The sequence below is a fragment of the Sinohyriopsis cumingii genome, chromosome 4, assembly GCF_028554795.1.
Source record: "Sinohyriopsis cumingii isolate HCF-2022 chromosome 4, ASM2855479v2, whole genome shotgun sequence".
Taxonomy (NCBI): Eukaryota; Metazoa; Mollusca; class Bivalvia; order Unionida; family Unionidae; genus Sinohyriopsis; species Sinohyriopsis cumingii.
The window spans coordinates 26,607,159-26,627,370 of NC_142964.1; the positions used below are offsets into that span (position 1 = coordinate 26,607,159).

Sequence of the window (20,212 nt, forward strand, 5' to 3'; positions counted from 1 at the left end):
GCCCTTGGTTTTAGTTGTGCATGTCTTCAGATTTAAAAATGGAATTAGTGAAAACAGTATGTCATGATTGAGACCTAATTAGTCAATAAAAATGATCATGATTGAGACCTTATTAGTCAAAACAATTCGTCATGATTCAGACCTAATTAGTCACATCAATACATCACATCATGATTGAGACCTAATTGGTCAAAACAGTACATCATGATTGTGACCTAATTAGTCAAAACAATACGTCATGATTGAGACCTAATCAGTCAAAACAATACACCATGATTGAGACCTAATTAGTCAAAATAATATGTCATGATTTAGACCTAATTAGTCAAAACAGTACATCATGACTGAGACCTAATTAGTCAAAACAATACATCATGATTGAGACTTGATTTTTCAAAACAATTCATCATGGTTTAGACCTTTACAAATGACATTTCCAAGCATAGAATGAGATAATACAGCTAACTTTGCTTATAAAAATATGTTTATTCTTGTCTTCATTCTAGCCTCATCATTTATGTATTTTGTCATAGTTTGTATGTACACACACAGGTCTACACAACCATGTTAAAATAGATGATTTCAGAATTACTCCCTTTGGACAGCTCTCTGGTGACCTCAAAGTCTTTTCTTGGGCAGTAATGAAAAATTTATTGTGCCACTGGTATTACATAGAAAAATCACACATGGCACTTTTCTGTTAGCTCTGTTAAATCTGAGGTTTTGATCATGGAGGGTCATTGTCATTAAATGTCAATTAGCACTGTTGAGTAGTGGTTAGGGATGGTCATTGTCTGTGAATGTCAGTTAGCACTGTTGAATAGTGTTTAGGGATGGTCATTGTCAATGAGTGTTAATTAGCACTGTTGAGCAGTGGTTAGGGATGGTCATTGTCAATGAATATCAATTTGTACTGTTGAATAGTGGTTAGGGAGGGTCATTGTCAATGAATGTCAATTAGCACTGTTGAGTAGTGGTTAGGAAGGGTCATTGTCAATGAATGTCAATTAGCACTGTTGAATAGTGGTTAGGGAGGGTCATTGTCATTGAATGTCAGTTAGCACTGTTGAATAGTGGTTAGGGAGGGTCATTGTCAATGAATGTCAGTTAGCACTGTTGAATAGTGGTTAAGGAGGGTCATTGTCATTGAATGTCAGTTAGCACTGTTGAATAGTGGTTAGGGAGGGTCATTGTCAATGAATGTCAGTTAGCACTGTTGAATAGTGGTTAAGGAGGGTCATTGTCATTGAATGTCAGTTAGCACTGTTGAATAGTGGTTAGGGAGGGTCATTGTCAATGAATGTCAATTAGCACTGTTGAATAGTGGTTAGGGAGGGTCATTGTCAATGAATGTCAATTAGCACTGTTGAATAGTGGTTAGGGAGGGTCATTGTCAATGAATGTCAGTTATCACTGTTGAGTAGTGGTTAGGAAGGGTCAATGTCAATGAATGTCAATTAGCACTGTTGAATAGTGGTTAAGGAGGGTCATTGTCATTGAATGTCAGTTAGCACTGTTGAGTAGTGGTTAGGAAGGGTCAATGTCAATGAATGTCAATTAGCACTGTTGAATAGTGTCTGTGAATGTCAATTAGCACTGTTGAATAGTGGTTAGGGATGGTCATTGTCAGTGAATGTCAATTAGCACCATTGAATAGTGGTTAGGGATGGTAATTGTCTGTGAATGTTTGTCATCACTTTATATTTTCAGACGAATTAATTCTATCTGCATTGTTTTCAAAAGTTATGAGTAATATTGTCATTGAGAAATCCTCGATAAACAGTAGTATGGGTTACCTGCCCTTGTCATCCTTACACAATGTTATGGGTTACCTGCCTGTAAGATCAGAAAGCAGCTGGAAGTGTAGGAGACTTAGGGGCATTCTGTCCTTGTCATCCTTACACAATGTTATGGGTTACCTGCCTGTAAGATCAGAAAGCAGCTGGAAGTGTAGGAGACTTAGGGGCATTCTGTCCTTGTCATCCTTACACAATGTTATGGGTTACCTCCCATTAAGGGGAAAAACAGAAGTGGTGGAGAGAGCTTTGAATCATTCAACCCTTCTGTAGTAAACAAAAAGCATAACAAAACTTGACTTCCTAAAATAAATGTCATTGTAATGTTAGATCATTTCTTAATTATCTAGTGTCAGTTCTTAAATGCTTGGTTGTGGGATTGGTGCTAAGTTTTAAATAGTTTCCAGACTTTGTGTGTGGCTTGCACTTTTGGCGTGGAAGAAGCCTATTGATTTTGAAGTCAAAAGGTTAACAGGTTAAAGTCACTATAACTGAAAGAAGAAAATTGGCTGCTGCACAGTATCCACAATCTACAACAATCTTATGGATTGATTGCACTTTGGGTAAGGGAGAAGCCTACCAATTTTGGGTTCAAAAGGTCAAAATCATTTTCAGACAGTTGTTGTTGTTGTTGTAGGGTTTAAAGCCATTTTTCAGCACAAGATAGGCTATATATGGCAGCCAGTATAATTGGTAGAGGAAGAACCCTGGAAGACCCCGGGAAGAACCACGAGAAGCTACTGGCAGGCTTTCTCATGTATCAACGTTAGCCGAGCCTGAAACTCGAACTCACGCAGTCAAAAGTCAAAAGGTTAACAGGTTAAAGTCACTATAACTGAAAGAAGAAAATTGGCTGCTGCACAGTATCCACAATCTACAACAATCTTATGGATTGCTAGCACTTTGGGTTAGGGAAAAGCCTACCAATTTTGAACCGTTCAAAAGGTCAAAATCATTTTCAGACAGTTGTTGTAGGGTTTAACACCATTTTTCAGCACAAGATAGGCTATACATGGCGGCCAGTATAATTGGTGGAGGAAGAACCCTGGAAAACCCTGAGAAGAACCACGAGAAGCTACTTTCAGGCTTTCTCACGTATCAATATTAGCTGAGCCTGAGATTCGAACTCACGCAGACAGAGGTGAGATGGCAGTGATCCATAACGGTGAGCGCTTTAGACCACTCGGCCACTCAGGGCCCCTTTTCAGACAGTAACGTGAATTCTCCAACATTTTAATTTTCCAAATTTTGTGAATTTCTTGCACTTAAGATAAGAATGGATCCTATCAGTTTTGGGGTTAAAAGGTCAAACATGAAGGTTACAGAAAGAAGAAAATGGTTTCCACACTATATCATAAGTCAAACATCATCAGACCTGGACAAAACTTTGCGGATGGCTTGCATTCAGGGTAAGCAAGAAACATATTAATTTGGTTGTTATAACGCCAGTGTCACTGTGACTGGAAAGAGAATAATGGTTTCCTGCACAGTAAAATTAGTTCTGCAGGACAGTTCTTGACAACACTTTGCAGATGGCTTGCACTTGGGGTCTAACAGTTCAAGGTCAAGGATTTTTCCCCCCAAATAAATATGATTTTGGTGAATAACTTTTGTTTAGAGTAAGTTCCGCTGACCAGACTTTGCCAATGGCTTGTACTTTAGGTAATAAAGAAACATTTAGAATCTGCAGTGTAAAAGTTAGAGATCATGGTCATGACAGGTCTGATAAGAAAATAATTGTTTCTAAACATCAAGTTTAGTGTGTTGAGTGCTACACAGGAATTAAAAACATGTACCAAGTGTATAATTTGGCATTCTTGATGCTTGTGTTTATGAATGGGGATGTGTTCACAACTTCCCCTTCTAAATTTTCAGTTTCAGAGAAAGCTTCATTATCGTAGGAGATAGGTGAAAATGCATGTATACTCAGTTGGCTCTCAGATCAGACAAAAAAAACTACAAACATCACTGAACATAACTTACTTGATTAATTGGGTGTTCATATGGATGTCACTTGAAGAGTGGTCCATACAAAGTTCAGGTTAGCTATCTGTAACCAATGAAACAGAATGGTCAGGTAGATGAGGAACTCTTTCCATTTTGGGAATTGTTATATAGAATGCCATTTTGGGAATTGTTATATAGAATGGCCTCATTTTCCTATGCTTTTTGAAAATATGTTTGCCCATGTTCATTCCAATTCACAATGTCAATAAGTTTTATGTATTCTGTATACTATCTTTATCTACTTAATGGATAAATAGAGGAAATGATGAATTGCTATTCTTTTTTTCAGATGTCAAACCATCTAATATTTTAGTAAATTCACGGGGAGAAATCAAAATCTGTGATTTTGGTGTGAGTGGACAGTTGATAGATTCCATGGCTAATTCTTTTGTTGGTACAAGATCATACATGTCGGTAAGTGTTCACATATGTTGGTAATTGTTCCATCTATTCATTTTAAATGTCAGCAATTTACATGGATTTTCATATAACCTTTCTGTTGTAAGAGGACTCGGAATACAACTTTGGATTCTGGTAAAATGGAAATGAAAGCATTCCAGTTAGATTAATTATTTGGGAAGTCTTTACCAATGCATTGATTCTGGTAAAATGGAAATGAAAGCATTCCAGTTAGATTAATTATTTGGGAAGTCTTTACCAATGCATTGATTCTGGTAAAATGGAAATGAAAGCATTCCAGTTACATTAATTATTTGGGAAGTCTTTACCAATGCATTGATTCTGTAGTTCTGATTAGGATCTCCATAATGTAATTTTAGCATGTAACTTAATTTTTTTGAAACTAAAACTCGTGATGTCATAGAACGACTCTCCACTACAATAAACCAGATATGACATCTTTCTTAACTATTATTTTGCAGCCTGAGCGGTTACAGGGCACACACTACTCAGTCCAGTCTGACATCTGGAGTATGGGGCTTTCATTAGTAGAGATGGCTATTGGCCGGTACCCCATCCCACCCCCAGACCCTAAAGATCTAGCCAGTATTTTTGGAGAGTCTGTGATTGAGGAACACTTAGAGGCTTCAAAGACAGGAAAAACTCTTAAAGGTCATAATTTTTGTCTTCCCTATAAAGGGTTGTCCCCCTTATAAATAGATATAGGTTTATCATTTTTTTTTGCTGGTATCTTCAGCATTTGTTCTATGTTAAAGTTTTTGAAAGTCGCATCTTTTACATCAGTTGTTTTATTCAGCTACAGGTTCCATATACTGTTACTATATACCCAAAGTTTTACCCTTATATGCCAGGATTGCCAGATGTCTTTCCTGTGTTGTCATAATGCTCGTTCTAGGTGAGGTGCAGCATTCTGCTCAGTATATGTTATAAGTCTTAATGTTTTAAGGCTTTTAGAAAATATGGTGATCAGAGTTGGATGTTGTCTTAAGATAATTCTTATCCATATATAGTGAAATTACTTGTCCCTTTTGGCATCTATGTGATGAAATTCATTTGTCATAAAATAGTTCGCACTTGAAAAAAGAATAAACGCTAATAGCATTTTCTTTTATATGCAACTGGATGTGATTATAAATTGATAAATTTCTATCATTTCTAATAGTAGTCATTAAAATATAAAATACTGAAGACATATATATATATATATATATATATATATATATATATATATATATATATATATATATATATGATATAAAATACTGCTGAAATATATATATATATATATATAGTTGAGTCATTCAAGTCACTTGCCTGATTGCACAATTGAGATCTAAATTTTACTTGTCCTATTTCAAGTTTAACTTGTCCTGGGAAGTCTAACAACATGTAATGTCCAACTTTGATCTCACTTACAAGTATGAGATGCAGAAATTTCAACAGTTTATCTCACATGCATTAATCATCAGATTGCTATTTACATTTTTGAAAGATTTGCTTAAGAATTACTATGGCAGTGGTTGTATAATGAAACCAGCTGTTTAGGAAGTTTCAAAATGAAGAGACATATGAAGCTGATAATGGATGCAGTAGTTCTATCAGATATGTTATATAACTTATAATTCTGGCTGTCTGACATTTTCTTAGAAAACCTTTTTCTTCAGCAAGGCTTTTTTATTAGTCTGTCAAACACTTTTCAGTCTCAACAATATTAGGTAATGCTATAAAAAATGTCAGTACTTTCAATAATTTGATGAATGTTGTTGAGAAATAAAGATTTTAGATACTTGTTCTCAACATAGTGTTAGCAAAATGTGGTGTATTAAAAAACTTTAGATCTACATTGTATTTCATACAAATTCAGTTCTTGTTGAAAGAAAGGATGTATAACCAGTCTGCAGTTATGAAGGTTATATTCTAGGAAAGAAAGTCCTTTCCAAAACGTACTAAGTTTAGGTTTACATTGTGTTCCATACAAATTCCATTCTTGTGACAAGGAAGGATGTATAACCAGTCTGTAGTTATCAGCATTGAAAGCAGCCATTGTAAAAAGGAAGGATGTTGAACCAGTGTGTAGTTAAAAGTATGGTAAGCCGTTCTTGTATATTTTAGGAAGACAAGTCCATTCCAAAACATACTAGGCACTGGGATTCCATTACCTCCAAATTGCTTCATTATCTAGAATGTTTTAAATTTGCAAAACGTTTGTCTTGAAAACTATTTGAGAAGTCTTTTTACATGACAGATACATTGTAAGACACAAGATAATAAATTAAATGACGATTGCATTGTAACAACAATAGGTAATGAATGGCATGATGATTACATTGTAAGAACAGTAGGTAATGAATGACATGATTACATTGTAAAAACAATAGGTAATGAATTACATGATGATTACTTTGTAATAACAATAGGGGCCCCGAGTGGCCGAGTGGTCTAAAGCGCTCTTCGTTACGGATCACTGCCATCTCACCTCTGTCTGCGGCGGTTCGAGTCTAAGATTCAGCCAATGTGGGCATGTGAGAAAGCTTGCCAGTAGCTTCTCGTGGGTCGGTGGTTCTTTCTGGGGTTTTCCGGGTTCTTCCTCCACCATTAATACTGGCCGCCATGTATAGCCCATCATGCTGAAAAATGGCGTTAAACCCCACAACAACAACAATTGTAATAACAATAGGTAATGAATGACATGATTACATTGTAAAAACAATAGGTAATGAATTACATGATGATTACATTGTAAGAACAGTAGGTAATGAATGGCATGATGATTACATTGTAAGAACAGTAGGTAATGAATGACATGATGATTACTTTGTAATAACAATAGGTAATGAATGACATGATTACATTGTAAAAACAATAGGTAATGAATTACATGATGATTACTTTGTAATAACAATAGGTAATGAATGACATGATGATTACATTGTAAAAACAATAGGTAATGAATGGCATGATGATTACATTGTAAGAACAGTAGGTAATGAATGACATGATTACATTGTAAAAACAATAGGTAATGAATTACATGATGATTACTTTGTAATAACAATAGGTAATGAATGACATGATTACATTGTAAAAACAACAGGTAATGAATTACATGATGACTACATTTTAATAGCAGTAGGTAATGAATGACATGATTACATTGTAAAAACAATAGGTAATGAATGACATGATTACATTATAAAAACAGTAGGTAATGAATGACATGATTACATTGTAATAGGTAATGAATGACATGATTACATTGTAATAGGTAATGAATGACATGATTACATTGTAAAAACAGTCGGTAATGAATGACATGATTACATTGTAATAGGTAATGAATGACATGATTACATTGTAATAGGTAATGAATGACATGAGTACATTGTAAAAACAGTAGGTAATGAGTGACATGATTACATTGTAATAGGTAATGAATGACATGATTACATTGTAATAGGTAATGAATGACATGATTACATTGTAAAAACAGTAGGTAATGAATGACATGATTACATTGTAATAGGTAATGAATGACATGATTACATTGTAATAGGTAATGAATGACATGATTACATTGTAAAAACAGTAGGTAATGAATGACATGATTACATTGTAATAGGTAATGAATGACATGATTACATTGTAATAGGTAATGAATGACATGATTACATTGTAAAAACAGTAGGTAATGAGTGACATGATTACATTGTAATAGGTAATGAATGACATGATTACGTTGTAATAGGTAATGAATGACATGATTACATTGTAATAGGTAATGAATGACATGATTACATTGTAATAGGTAATGAATGACATGATTACATTGTAATAGGTAATGAATAACATGATGATTACATTGTAATAGGTAATGAATGACATGATTACATTGTAATAGGTAATGAATGACATGATTACATTGTAAGAGCAATAGGTAGTGAATGACATGATGATTGAATTTTAAAACACTTGATAATGAATTACATGATTACATTTTAAGACACTTGATAATGAATTACATGATTACATTTTAAGACACTTGATAATGAATTACATGATGATTGCATTTTAAGACACTTGATATTGAATTACATGATTGCATTTTAAGACAGTAAATCATGAATTACATGGTGATCACATTGTAAAACACTAGATAATGAATTACATAATTGCATTTTAAGACACTTGATAATGAATTTCATAATTGTGTTTTAAGTCACTAGATAATGAATTACATGATTACATTTCAAGTCACTAGATAATGAATTACATGATTACATTTTAAGACACTTGATAATGAATTACATGATTACATTTTAAGTCACTAGATAATGAATTACATGATTGCATTTTAAGACACTTGATAATGAATTATATAATTGCATTTTAAGTCACTAGATAATGAATTACATGGTGATCACATTGTGAAACACTAGATAATGAATTACATGGTGATCACATTGTAAAACACTAGATAATGAATTACATGGTTGTCACATTGTAAAACACTAGATAATGAATTACATGGTGATCACATTGTAAAACACTAGATAAAGAATTACAATGTGATTACATTGTAAAACACTAGATAATAATTTCCATGGTTATTGCATTACACAAGGTCATGATTTACATGATGATTGCATTGTAAGACATTAGGTCACGAATTACATGATAATTGCATTGTAAGACATTAGGTCATGATTTACATGATAATTGCATTGTAAGACATTAGGTCATGATTTACATGATAATTGCATTGTAAGACATTAGGTCATGATTTACATGATGATTGCATTGTAAGACATTAGGTCACGAATTACATGATAATTGCATTGTAAGGCATTAGGTCATGATTTACATGATGATTGCATTGTAAGACATTAGGTCATGATTTACATGATGATTGCATTGTAAGACATTAGGTCATGATTTACATGATAATTGCATTGTAAGACATTAGGTCATGATTTACATGATGATTGCATTGTAAGACATTAGGTCACGAATTACATGATAATTGCATTGTAAGGCATTAGGTCATGATTTACATGATGATTGCATTGTAAGACATTAGCTCATGAATTGCATGATAATTGCATTGTAAGACATTAGCTCACGAATTACATGATAATTGCATTGTAAGACATTAGGTCACGAATTACATGATAATTGCATTGTAAGACATTAGGTCATGATTTACATGATGATTGCATTGTAAGACATTAGCTCATGAATTGCATGATAATTGCATTGTAAGACATTAGGTCACAAATTACATGATAATTGCATTATAAAACACTTGATAATGAATTACATGACATTTGCATTGTAAGACATTAGGTCATGAAGTACATTGTAATTGCATTATAAGACATTAGGTCATGAATTACATTGTAATTGCATTATAAGACACTAGAGAATGAATTGCATGATGATTATACTAAGACGTTATATTGTGAAATACATGACAATTGCACTATAAGAGATTAGTAAATGAGTTAATCTCAGTTATGGTTTTATTATTTTAAGGTATTTATATTCATTTGTTTAAAAACATTGAATATCTAGTGGTGCATGTTGTCAACATCGTTGCAACTTACAATATATGGCTTTGTATGAAAACGTTGAGCCACATGAGATGGATTAATAATGCCTAGAATAGCTGGCGTTTTTATCTAACAAAGTACTGAATTTAATCCAAAGATTAGATAATCTGGGTCATTCTTCCTTTGTTGAAGAGAGTTTTTACAAACCAATTTTGCTAATTTTTCTGGGATATGTTTTAATAGTTTCCATTTACTCTGTTTTAGAATCATTTGGAACTTATTTGAAGCTACTATTACTAATTGTCATTTGCTTTATAAGTCATAGAATATTGTTTAATTCTCAAAATTTAAAGTAACAGTTATGACTTACAGTTGAACTGAGATTATTGTACGTCATGTTTTTTCATTGCACATGTGTTTTACAAATAAGAAATTTGTTTAAAAAGGAAAAGATTGCTAGTTACCTGAAGGAAATGAATTAGTTACAGTATCAGTTAATTTGGCATTCATTTTTTTGGTACTGAATATCCCACAATCTGACAATGAAGATGTGTGTGTGTGTGTGTGTGTGTGCATGCATGTGTGTGTATGGATGTTTACATATATTAACACTAATAGTCATGCTCCCTTGCATTACCCAAAGATTATACTATGGCAAGTTTTCATATTTCCAGGATGCTCAGGCGATTTTCAAGTGATTACAGGGGATGGGCCATTACCTATGGCTATTTTTGAACTACTAGAATACATTGTAAATGAGGTAACATGCAGTTTCAGGTTCAACTCCATATAAATATTTTTTCATCTTTATTGAGTTATCTCCCCGAGTCATGGGCCACCACAATACTATTAGAAATGTACAAATTGTTTTTTCTTTTTCTTCTACATCTAAAAATGTAATTATATTAGAATACTTTAAAACAAATACATGCTACATCTAAAACTATTGTGATTATGATTAATTTCAAAGAGACCATCTTTAGATATTCCTAGTAACCTTGAATTTACAAAATGGTAGCAAGCGGAAAATAGATTTATGAAGAAAACTTTTTAATCGTGACTTATTTTTAAGCATATGATGCACGATAGTTTTTACAGTATACAAATAGGTCTGTACTGATTGCTTCATAATTGTTACCTTTAGCTATATGCATTATACAAGTAGAAGGTCTGTACTCATTGCTGTACACTACATGCATTATACAGGTAGAAGACCTGTACTCATTGCTGTACACTACATGCATTATACAAATAGAAGGGCTGTACTCATTGCTGTACACTACATGCATTATACAAATAGAAGGTCTGTACTCATTGCTGTACACTACATGCATTATACAGGTAGAAGACCTGTACTCATTGCTGTACACTACATGCATTATACAAGTAGAAGGTCTGTACTCGTTGCTGTACACTACATGCATTATACAAATAGAAGGTCTGTACTCGTTGCTGTACACTACATGCATTATACAAGGAGAAGGTCTGTACTCGTTGCTGTACACTACATGCATTATACAAGGAGAAGGTCTGTACTCGTTGCTGTACACTACATGCATTATACAAGTAGAAGGTCTGTACTCATTGCTGTACAGTACATGCATTATACAAATAGAAGGTCTGTACTCATTGCTGTACACTACATGCATTATACAGGTAGAAGACCTGTACTCATTGCTGTACACTACATGCATTATACAAATAGAAGGCCTGTACTCATTGCTGTACACTACATGCATTATACAAATAGAAGGTCTGTACTCATTGCTGTACACTACATGCATTATACAAATAGAAGGTCTGTACTCATTGCTGTACACTACATGCATTATACAAGTAGAAGGTCTGTACTCATTGCTGTACACTACATGCATTATACAGGTAGAAGACCTGTACTCATTGCTGTACACTACATGCATTATACAAATAGAAGGCCTGTACTCATTGCTGTACACTACATGCATTATACAAATAGAAGGTCTGTACTCATTGCTGTACACTACATGCATTATACAAATAGAAGGTCTGTACTCATTGCTGTACACTACATGCATTATACAGGCAGAAGACCTGTACTCATTGCTGTACACTACATGTATTATACAAATAGAAGGTCTGTACTCATTGCTGTACACTACATGCATTATACAAATAGAAGGTCTGTACTCATTGCTGTACACTACATGCATTATACAAATAGAAGGTCTGTACTCATTGCTGTACACTGCATGCATTATACAAATAGAAGGTCTGTACTCATTGCTGTACACTACATGCATTATACAAATAGAAGGTCTGTACTCATTGCTGTACACTACATGCATTATACAGGTAGAAGACCTGTACTCATTGCTGTACACTACATGCATTATACAAATAGAAGGTCTGTACTCATTGCTGTACACTACATGCATTATACAAATAGAAGGTCTGTACTCATTACTGTACACTACATGCATTATACAAATAGAAGGTCTATACTCATTGCTGTACACTACATGCATTATACAGGTAGAAGACCTGTACTCATGGCTGTACACTACATGCATTATACAAATAGAAGGTCTGTACTTATTGCTGTACACTACATGCATTATACAAATAGAAGGCCTGTACTCATTGCTGTACACTACATGCGTTATACAAATAGAAGGCCTGTACTCATTGCTGTAAACTACATGCGTTATACAAATAGAAGTTCTGTACTCATTGCTGCATGATTGTTACCTTTAGTGGTCAGCACTCACTGTTGCATGGCTTTTACCTTTGACTATATGTAGTTTACTGATAGGTCTGTACTCATTGCTGCACACTATATGCAGTGTAGAAATAGAGTGTCGGTACTTATTGTTGCATTATTATTACTTTTGAGTATAGGCAGTGTACAAATAGAAGGTCTGTACTCATTGTGTATGGTTGTTACTTTGGCCATATGCAGTATACAGATAGAAAGTCTGAACTCATTGCTACATGATTGTTTCTTTTGATTACATGCAGTATACAAATTGAAGGTCTGTACTAATTGCTGCATGATTGTTTCTTTTGATTACAAGCAGTATACAAGTTGAAGGTCTGTACTAATTGCTGCATGATTATATGCAGTATACAAATTGAAGGAAGGTCTGTACTGATTGCTGCACACTGTGCAGTGTACAGATAGAATGTCTATAATCATTGCTGTATAATTGTTACTTTTCACTATATGCATTGTATAGATAGAAGGTCTGTACTCATTGTTGCATGATTGTTACTTTTCACTAGATGTAGTGTACAGATAGGTCTGTACTCATTGTTGCATGATTGTTACTTTTCACTATATGCAGTGTACATATAGAAGGTCTGTATTTATTGTTGCTTTATGGTTGCTTTTGACTACATGCAGTATTATTGCAGTGGCAGAATTTACCTAAGCTTTAGTGGTATTGTTTCCTCAGCTGGTTAAAAAAGCATAGTCGGGAATAAGTAGTACGCTGGTGGCAACCTGCTTGGAGCTGTAGCTTGTGCAGATCCTTTCTATGTTGCTAGTAGGTAATTTTTTAAAAATAACCTGAATTTAACAGGATGTACCTCAGTGCTGATGGGTTTTCTGTTTGTAATGTTCACAGTGGATGGTGTAGCATGTAATGTAGGGTATGACAGTAATGAGAACATATATGGTAATTAGGCCATTGTTTGACTTTACTGGATATATTTATTTTTGAGAAGATAATCATTCAAATTTTTCAAATTTATTTTCTTGCCAAACAACAAGTATTTAAATTAAACTTGATATGCTGTTACAGATGTAAACTGCTATCATGACAATATGGTGTTGGCATTAAGTATTATTTAAAGGTAGATTGACACTATGGTGTTGGCATTAAGAATTATTAAAGGTAGATTACAAAGCAGGCCCTATAAAACTCTTGCCTTTGTCTCAATAAAGCCTTCAGGGTACAATCAGGCCTTCCTCTATTTAAGCCTTTAGTGTACAATCAGCTAATTATGTAAATTTTGAAGGCCTTTAATCAGTTCAGTAGATCAAGTGGCAATATTGAAGGGGAGGTAACTCTTTTTTGATCATTTTATAATTCCAGAAATAGTTATTTCTTTCTGTTCTCTTAAAAGTACAGTGTCTGATGGATTAACAAGAACACTGAAGCATACATTTTGACTTTGTACTGTTGATAATTAGTCTGAAATTATTAACCTTCAGGATCTATAAGTTATAGCATTCACCAAAATCAGTACCTTAGCTATTTTACATCAGACATACAGGTAACCTGTACCTTAGCTTTGTTACATCAGACATACAGGTAACCTGTACCTTAGCTATGTTACATCAGACATACAGGTAACCTGTACCTTAGCTATGTTACATCAGACATACAGGTAACCTGTTCTTTTGTGATTTGATGCACTCACTTGAATTGTTTTAGCAATGTTTACCTTGATGAAAATTGTTTTTAGAAGACTTCAGACAATAAAGACATGTGATAATTTGATTCACGTTCTGAACCCATAGCAAAATTATTTAAGATTGATGGATATTGGTAAAAGAGCTAATTACAATAAAGCTGTTTTTCTATAAAAAGCTCTGATTGGAACTGCGCCACAGCATTTGTAAGACATTTTTAGACAGATATAATCTAGTTCTGTACAACACTGTAGAAGCTGTCAATTTCTTGGTACAAAAACTTAAAATAAAGCAATATAAGAGAGCTTTACATTCTCAATGCTTCTTGCCTAGAAGAGCTTGTCTTTTAGTGTTAAAATGAGTACTTTTAAAAACAAATGCTTCAGCTACATATTGAATAAGAAATAAATTTCAGATTGTGTTAAATAAGAAATAAAATTTAATTTCAGGTTGTGTTAAATAAGAAATAAAATTCCATTTCAGATTGTCTTAAATAATAAATAAAATTCCATTTTAAATTGTGTTAAATATAAAATAAAATTCCATTTCAGGTTTGGTTAAATAAGAAATAAAATTCCATTTTAAATTGTGTTAAATATGAAATCATTCCATTTCAGATTGTGTTAAATAAGAAATAAAATTCTGTTTCAGATTGTGTTAAATATGAAATAAAATTCCATTTCAAATTGTGTTAAATAAGAAATAAAATTCCATTTAAAATTGTTAAAAAAAGAAATAAACATTCCATTTCAGATTGTGTTAAATAAGAAATAAAATTCTGTTTCAGATTGTGTTAAATATGAAATAAAATTCCATTTCAAATTGTGTTAAATAAGAAATAAAATTCCATTTAAAATTGTGTTAAAAATAAATAAAATTCCATTTTAAATTGTGGTAAATAAGAAATAAACATTCCATTTCAGATGTATTAAATAAGAAAAAAAAACTCCATTTTAAATTGTGTTAAATACGAAATAAAATTCCATTTTAAATTGTGGGAAATAAGAAATTCACATTCCATTTTAAATTGTTAAATAAGAAATAAAATTCCATTTTAAATTGTTAAAAAAAGAAATAAACATTCCATTTCAGATTGTGTTAAATAAGAAATAAAATTCTGTTTCAGATTGTGTTAAATATGAAATAAAATTCCATTTCAAATTGTGTTAAATAAGAAATAAAATTCCATTTAAAATTGTTAAAAAAAGAAATAAACATTCCATTTCAGATTGTGTTAAATAAGAAATAAAATTCTGTTTCAGATTGTGTTAAATATGAAATAAAATTCCATTTCAAATTGTGTTAAATAAGAAATAAAATTCCATTTAAAATTGTGTTAAAAATAAATAAAATTCCATTTTAAATTGTGGTAAATAAGAAATAAACATTCCATTTCAGATGTATTAAATAAGAAAAAAAAACTCCATTTTAAATTGTGTTAAATACGAAATAAAATTCCATTTTAAATTGTGGGAAATAAGAAATTCACATTCCATTTTAAATTGCTAAATAAGAAATAAAATTCCATTTTAAATTGTTAAAAAAAGAAATAAACATTCCATTTCAGATTGTGTTAAATAAGAAATAAAATTCTGTTTCAGATTGTGTTGAATATGAAATCATTCCATTTCAGATTGTGTTAAATAAGAAATAAAATTCTGTTTCAGATTGTGTTAAATATGAAATAAAATTCCATTTCAAATTGTGTTAAATAAGAAATAAAATTCCATTTAAAATTGTTAAAAAAAGAAATAAACATTCCATTTCAGATTGTGTTAAATAAGAAATAAAATTCTGTTTCAGATTGTGTTAAATATGAAATAAAATTCCATTTCAAATTGTGTTAAATAAGAAATAAAATTCCATTTAAAATTGTGTTAAAAATAAATAAAATTCCATTTTAAATTGTGGTAAATAAGAAATAAACATTCCATTTCAGATGTATTAAATAAGAAAAAAAAACTCCATTTTAAATTGTGTTAAATACGAAATAAAATTCCATTTTAAATTGTGGGAAATAAGAAATTCACATTCCATTTTAAATTGTTAAATAAGAAATAAAATTCCATTTTAAATTGTTAAAAAAAGAAATAAACATTCCATTTCAGATTGTGTTAAATAAGAAATAAAATTCTGTTTCAGATTGTGTTGAATATGAAATCATTCCATTTCATATTGTGTTAAATAAGAAATTCTGTTTCAGATTGTGTTAAATATGAATTAAAATTCCATTTTAAATTGTGGGAAATAAGAAATATACATTCCATTTTAGATTGTGTTAAATAAGAAAAAAAACTCCATTTTAAATTGTGTTAAATATGAAATAAAATTCCATTTTAAATTGTGGGAAATAAGAAATACATATTCCATTTTAAATTGTTAAATAAGAAATAAAATTCCATTTTAAATTGTTAAAAAAAGAAATGAAATTCCATTTCAGATTGTGTTAAATATGAAATTCCGTTTCAAATTGTGTTAAATAAGAAATAAAATTCCATTTGAAATTGTGTTAAATAAGAAACAACAATCCATTTCACATTATGTTAAATAAGAAATAAAATTATGTTCAGATTGTGTTAAATAAGAAATAAAATTCCATTTCAGATTATGTTAAATAAGGTATGTATTGTACTTAAGAAAATTTTAGAGAAATCCTTGAGGGAAAATAGTTTTATACCAGTTGAATTACGTTGTATAGAAAGCATTGTTAATATTGTTTTTATTAATGGAGCTGGAATGGAAAAAAAGTTAACAAAGTCAGAATGTGTGCATTGTTTGTGTAAATTCTTTTAGTGTTGTTTTTTTTTTCCATGAATATATATGAGACTGGTTTCTGGAATTATACATACTTGACATATTGCATCTTCTTATAAATTTGACCTTGCTGTAAGAAGCCCAGTGAAGCAAGTGATACCAATTGTCATAACAACAGGCTTTGTGCTTGTAATCAACAGAGGCTGTACCGCTCACCCAGGATGTCAATGGCTTTTCTCCCAGCAAACTAGAATTGCATCATCTGAATTGGTGCATTATGTCATCAGTTTTTGTCTGCAGGGCTAATATTGTCTATACTTCTGTTGCATACTTTTATTTTGCTTTTGTAGGAACAAACAGGAATAGCTTTAATTTTCCCTCTCCGCCAGGGAGCGATGGACCACGCCCCATGGCCATATTTGAGCTTTTAGATTACATAGTCAACGAGGTATGTTATGTAAAAAGACAATACTAACTTCTCTACTCCCTACCAGTAACACACTAACTCATTTAAACTTCTCTGTGGCATAGCCCCTTTTATAATTTCTGATTTTTATTACTGGGATGGGATATTTTTTCAAGTAACCTCTTAGATGCTTTTATCATTTTATGTTTAGAGAGAAATATAAGGGGCCAAAAATATTGCCACCTGACAGTGACATGCTCTGAGCATGGACATTGCTGTATTACTCAGCTTTGCTCTACAGGTTGTTAGACATATTTTTTGCCTCATAGAAATCCACTTTTTATGTTGCTGGCATAAGGTAGAGCATATTCTGAAATTATCTGGCCATCCATCTGTTCGTCATTCTGTCTGTCACGAGTTGAATTTCCACACAGTTTCTTGAGTTGCCCACCATCTACATTTACCAGACTTTGTGGATGGCTTGCACTTGGAGTAAAGAAGAGTCAAAAGTTCAAAAGGTCATGGTTACTGGGTAAAGAAAAACCTAATAACCATATTTCCCATGATCTACATCTCCAAAACTTTTTGATAGTTTGCTCTTGGGTTACAGAGGAAGTTTGTTGTTAGTGGTTTAAAAATGTCAGGTGTCCTTTGTTTTAGGTATCAGAATGTCAGGCATCATTTATTTTGGGTGTAAAAATGTTAGGTGTAATTTTTATTCGAAGAAGAAAATGGTTTCTGCACAAAAGCTTGAGTTCTTCATCATCAGTTATTAAACATTGTGGTTTGTTTGAACTTGTGGTAAGGTAAAATCCAGTTGGCTTTGAGGCCAAAGGTAAAAGGTCATTGTGACTAAAAGAATGAAATTGGTTTCGATACAGTAACATTGTTTCTACTAAACATCCATGGACCAAATTTTATGGATGATTTGCATTACGGTTTTAAGGAAGGTTATTGATTTTTTAGGTCAAAAGGTCATGTTCACTGTGAATGTAAGTAGAAATTAGCTTTATCACATTAAAATTAGTCTAAAAAACCTGCATCAGACATTATGGATGGCTTGCACCTGCAGTAAGGAAGTCAGTTGTGAGGTTGGTAGGTCAAGGTCAAGTTCAGTGTGACTGAAAGAAGAAAGAAAAATTCTGCACAAAAATTGGCTGTTAAACATGGAGTATGTGTACAGTGTACCTACCATTCATGATACTTATGTTCCATTGGGTCAGCCAATCTGCGCTACCCAATTTTCTGTAAAATCGAGGTAAAAATTGTACCTCTATTTGTACAGACTTATCTCAGAACAACTATTGATAGTAGCCTCTCAAAGGAGCACCACTATTTTTAAACTTTTACAAATAGGGATTAGTAAATTGATATCTCATCCAGAGTTTTAAGTAAAGCAATGCTGGGCCAACTGCTGCTTTGTCTCACATGTTTTATTAATACCTTCTTTAGTGCTATGTAGGTTTGAAACAAATGGGATAACACATTGTTTGGGTTGGGTTAGGTTTGAAACAAATGGGATAACACTTTGTTTGGGTTGGGTTAGGTTTGAAACAAATGGGATAACACATTGTTTGGGTTGGGTTAGGTTTGAAACAAATGGGATAACACATTGTTTCGTAGAAATTAAAACTCCTAAAATCACCATAGTAGACATACATGAAGAAAAAAATCACAGAAAAAAGTCATAAATAGTTATAAAAAACTTTATGAGATTAGATGCTAGAATAAACATAGGTCTTGTAAAAGTTCTTGTCATGTGAGTAATTATCAATTATTATTTAAGTGTTAGGATTATATGTATTATGAATTGATGTATTTTTGTGGGTATCAATTGTTTTGGTCTTGCAAAATTAAACTATTGTTAATTCAGGGACTACATAAAGGTTATTATTGTTTTCATACATGGATTTTATATTTTTACAACATTGCCTTTGAAAACTCAAAAAAAATTCCCTAAAATTTTGTTGAACAGAAAGTTAAAATCATGAAATTATAAATTCAGATTTGAATTCTAATCAAAGGAAATAGAGACCTCTATTTTATACACAGTTTCTTATGATACACAGCATCTAACAGATGACCTTTGCTTTGTGAATAATTATCAATGATACACAGCATCTAACAGATGACCTTTTCTTTGTGAATAATTATCAGTGATACACAGCATCTAACAGATGACCTTTGCTTTGTGAATAATTATCAATGATACACAGCATCTAACAGATGACCTTTACTTTGTGAATAATTATCAGTGATACACAGCATCTAACAGATGACCTTTGCTTTGTGAATAATTATCAATGATACACAACATCTAACAGATGACCTTTACTTTGTGAATCATTGTCAGTGATACACAGCATCTAACAGATGACCTTTACTTTGTGAATCGTTGTCAGTGATACACAGCATATAACAGATGACCTTGCCCCTTTTACTTTGGGGTCATAGTTCCAGTCAGAGAAAGTTTGCATTCGGATTCTGGTTCAAGGTTTTTATCAGTGAAAATTTCCTAAACCAGCTGATAGATTGTCATCATACCTGACATCAACCACTACAAAGCTACATTAATTAATTCTGTGATATAATCACTTTTCCCTGTCACCCTGGGCTTTTTTATATACTCTCTTTACACTATCACCCTGGGTTGGTCAAGATCACAGTCGTACAAAATTTGTGTTAAGGTTTTGGTAAAATATTTTTATTTGCTTATATTTCCTCAACTGACTGATGGATTTTCTTGTTATTTGGGATGATTTATTTTGAAGCTAAGAGAGTTAATTTGGTGACGTATGCTTGACCCTTTGACCTACGATTCAAAGTCAGAGTCATAGAAATGGATTTTCTTTGTACATGGGATGAATCATTGTGAATCTAAGAC

General features: G+C 32.2%; 1 protein-coding gene across 2 annotated transcripts in view; it reads left to right on the plus strand.

Moving 5' to 3' along the window:
• Positions 1 to 20,212, plus strand: part of LOC149800845 (dual specificity mitogen-activated protein kinase kinase 1-like) — an 89,543-nt gene that overhangs the window by 36,893 nt on the left and 32,438 nt on the right. Inside the window, exons 6-8 of one of the 2 annotated variants that reach the window (XM_089954859.1) lie at positions 4,093 to 4,217; positions 4,685 to 4,874; positions 10,447 to 10,532. In XM_089954859.1, coding sequence (XP_089810985.1) covers positions 4,093 to 4,217; positions 4,685 to 4,874; positions 10,447 to 10,532 — 401 coding nt within the window. Of the gene's footprint in view, positions 1 to 4,092; positions 4,218 to 4,684; positions 4,875 to 10,446; positions 10,533 to 17,272; positions 17,371 to 20,212 lie in introns of both variants that reach the window. The other variant, XM_089954858.1, reaches the window with a different exon arrangement.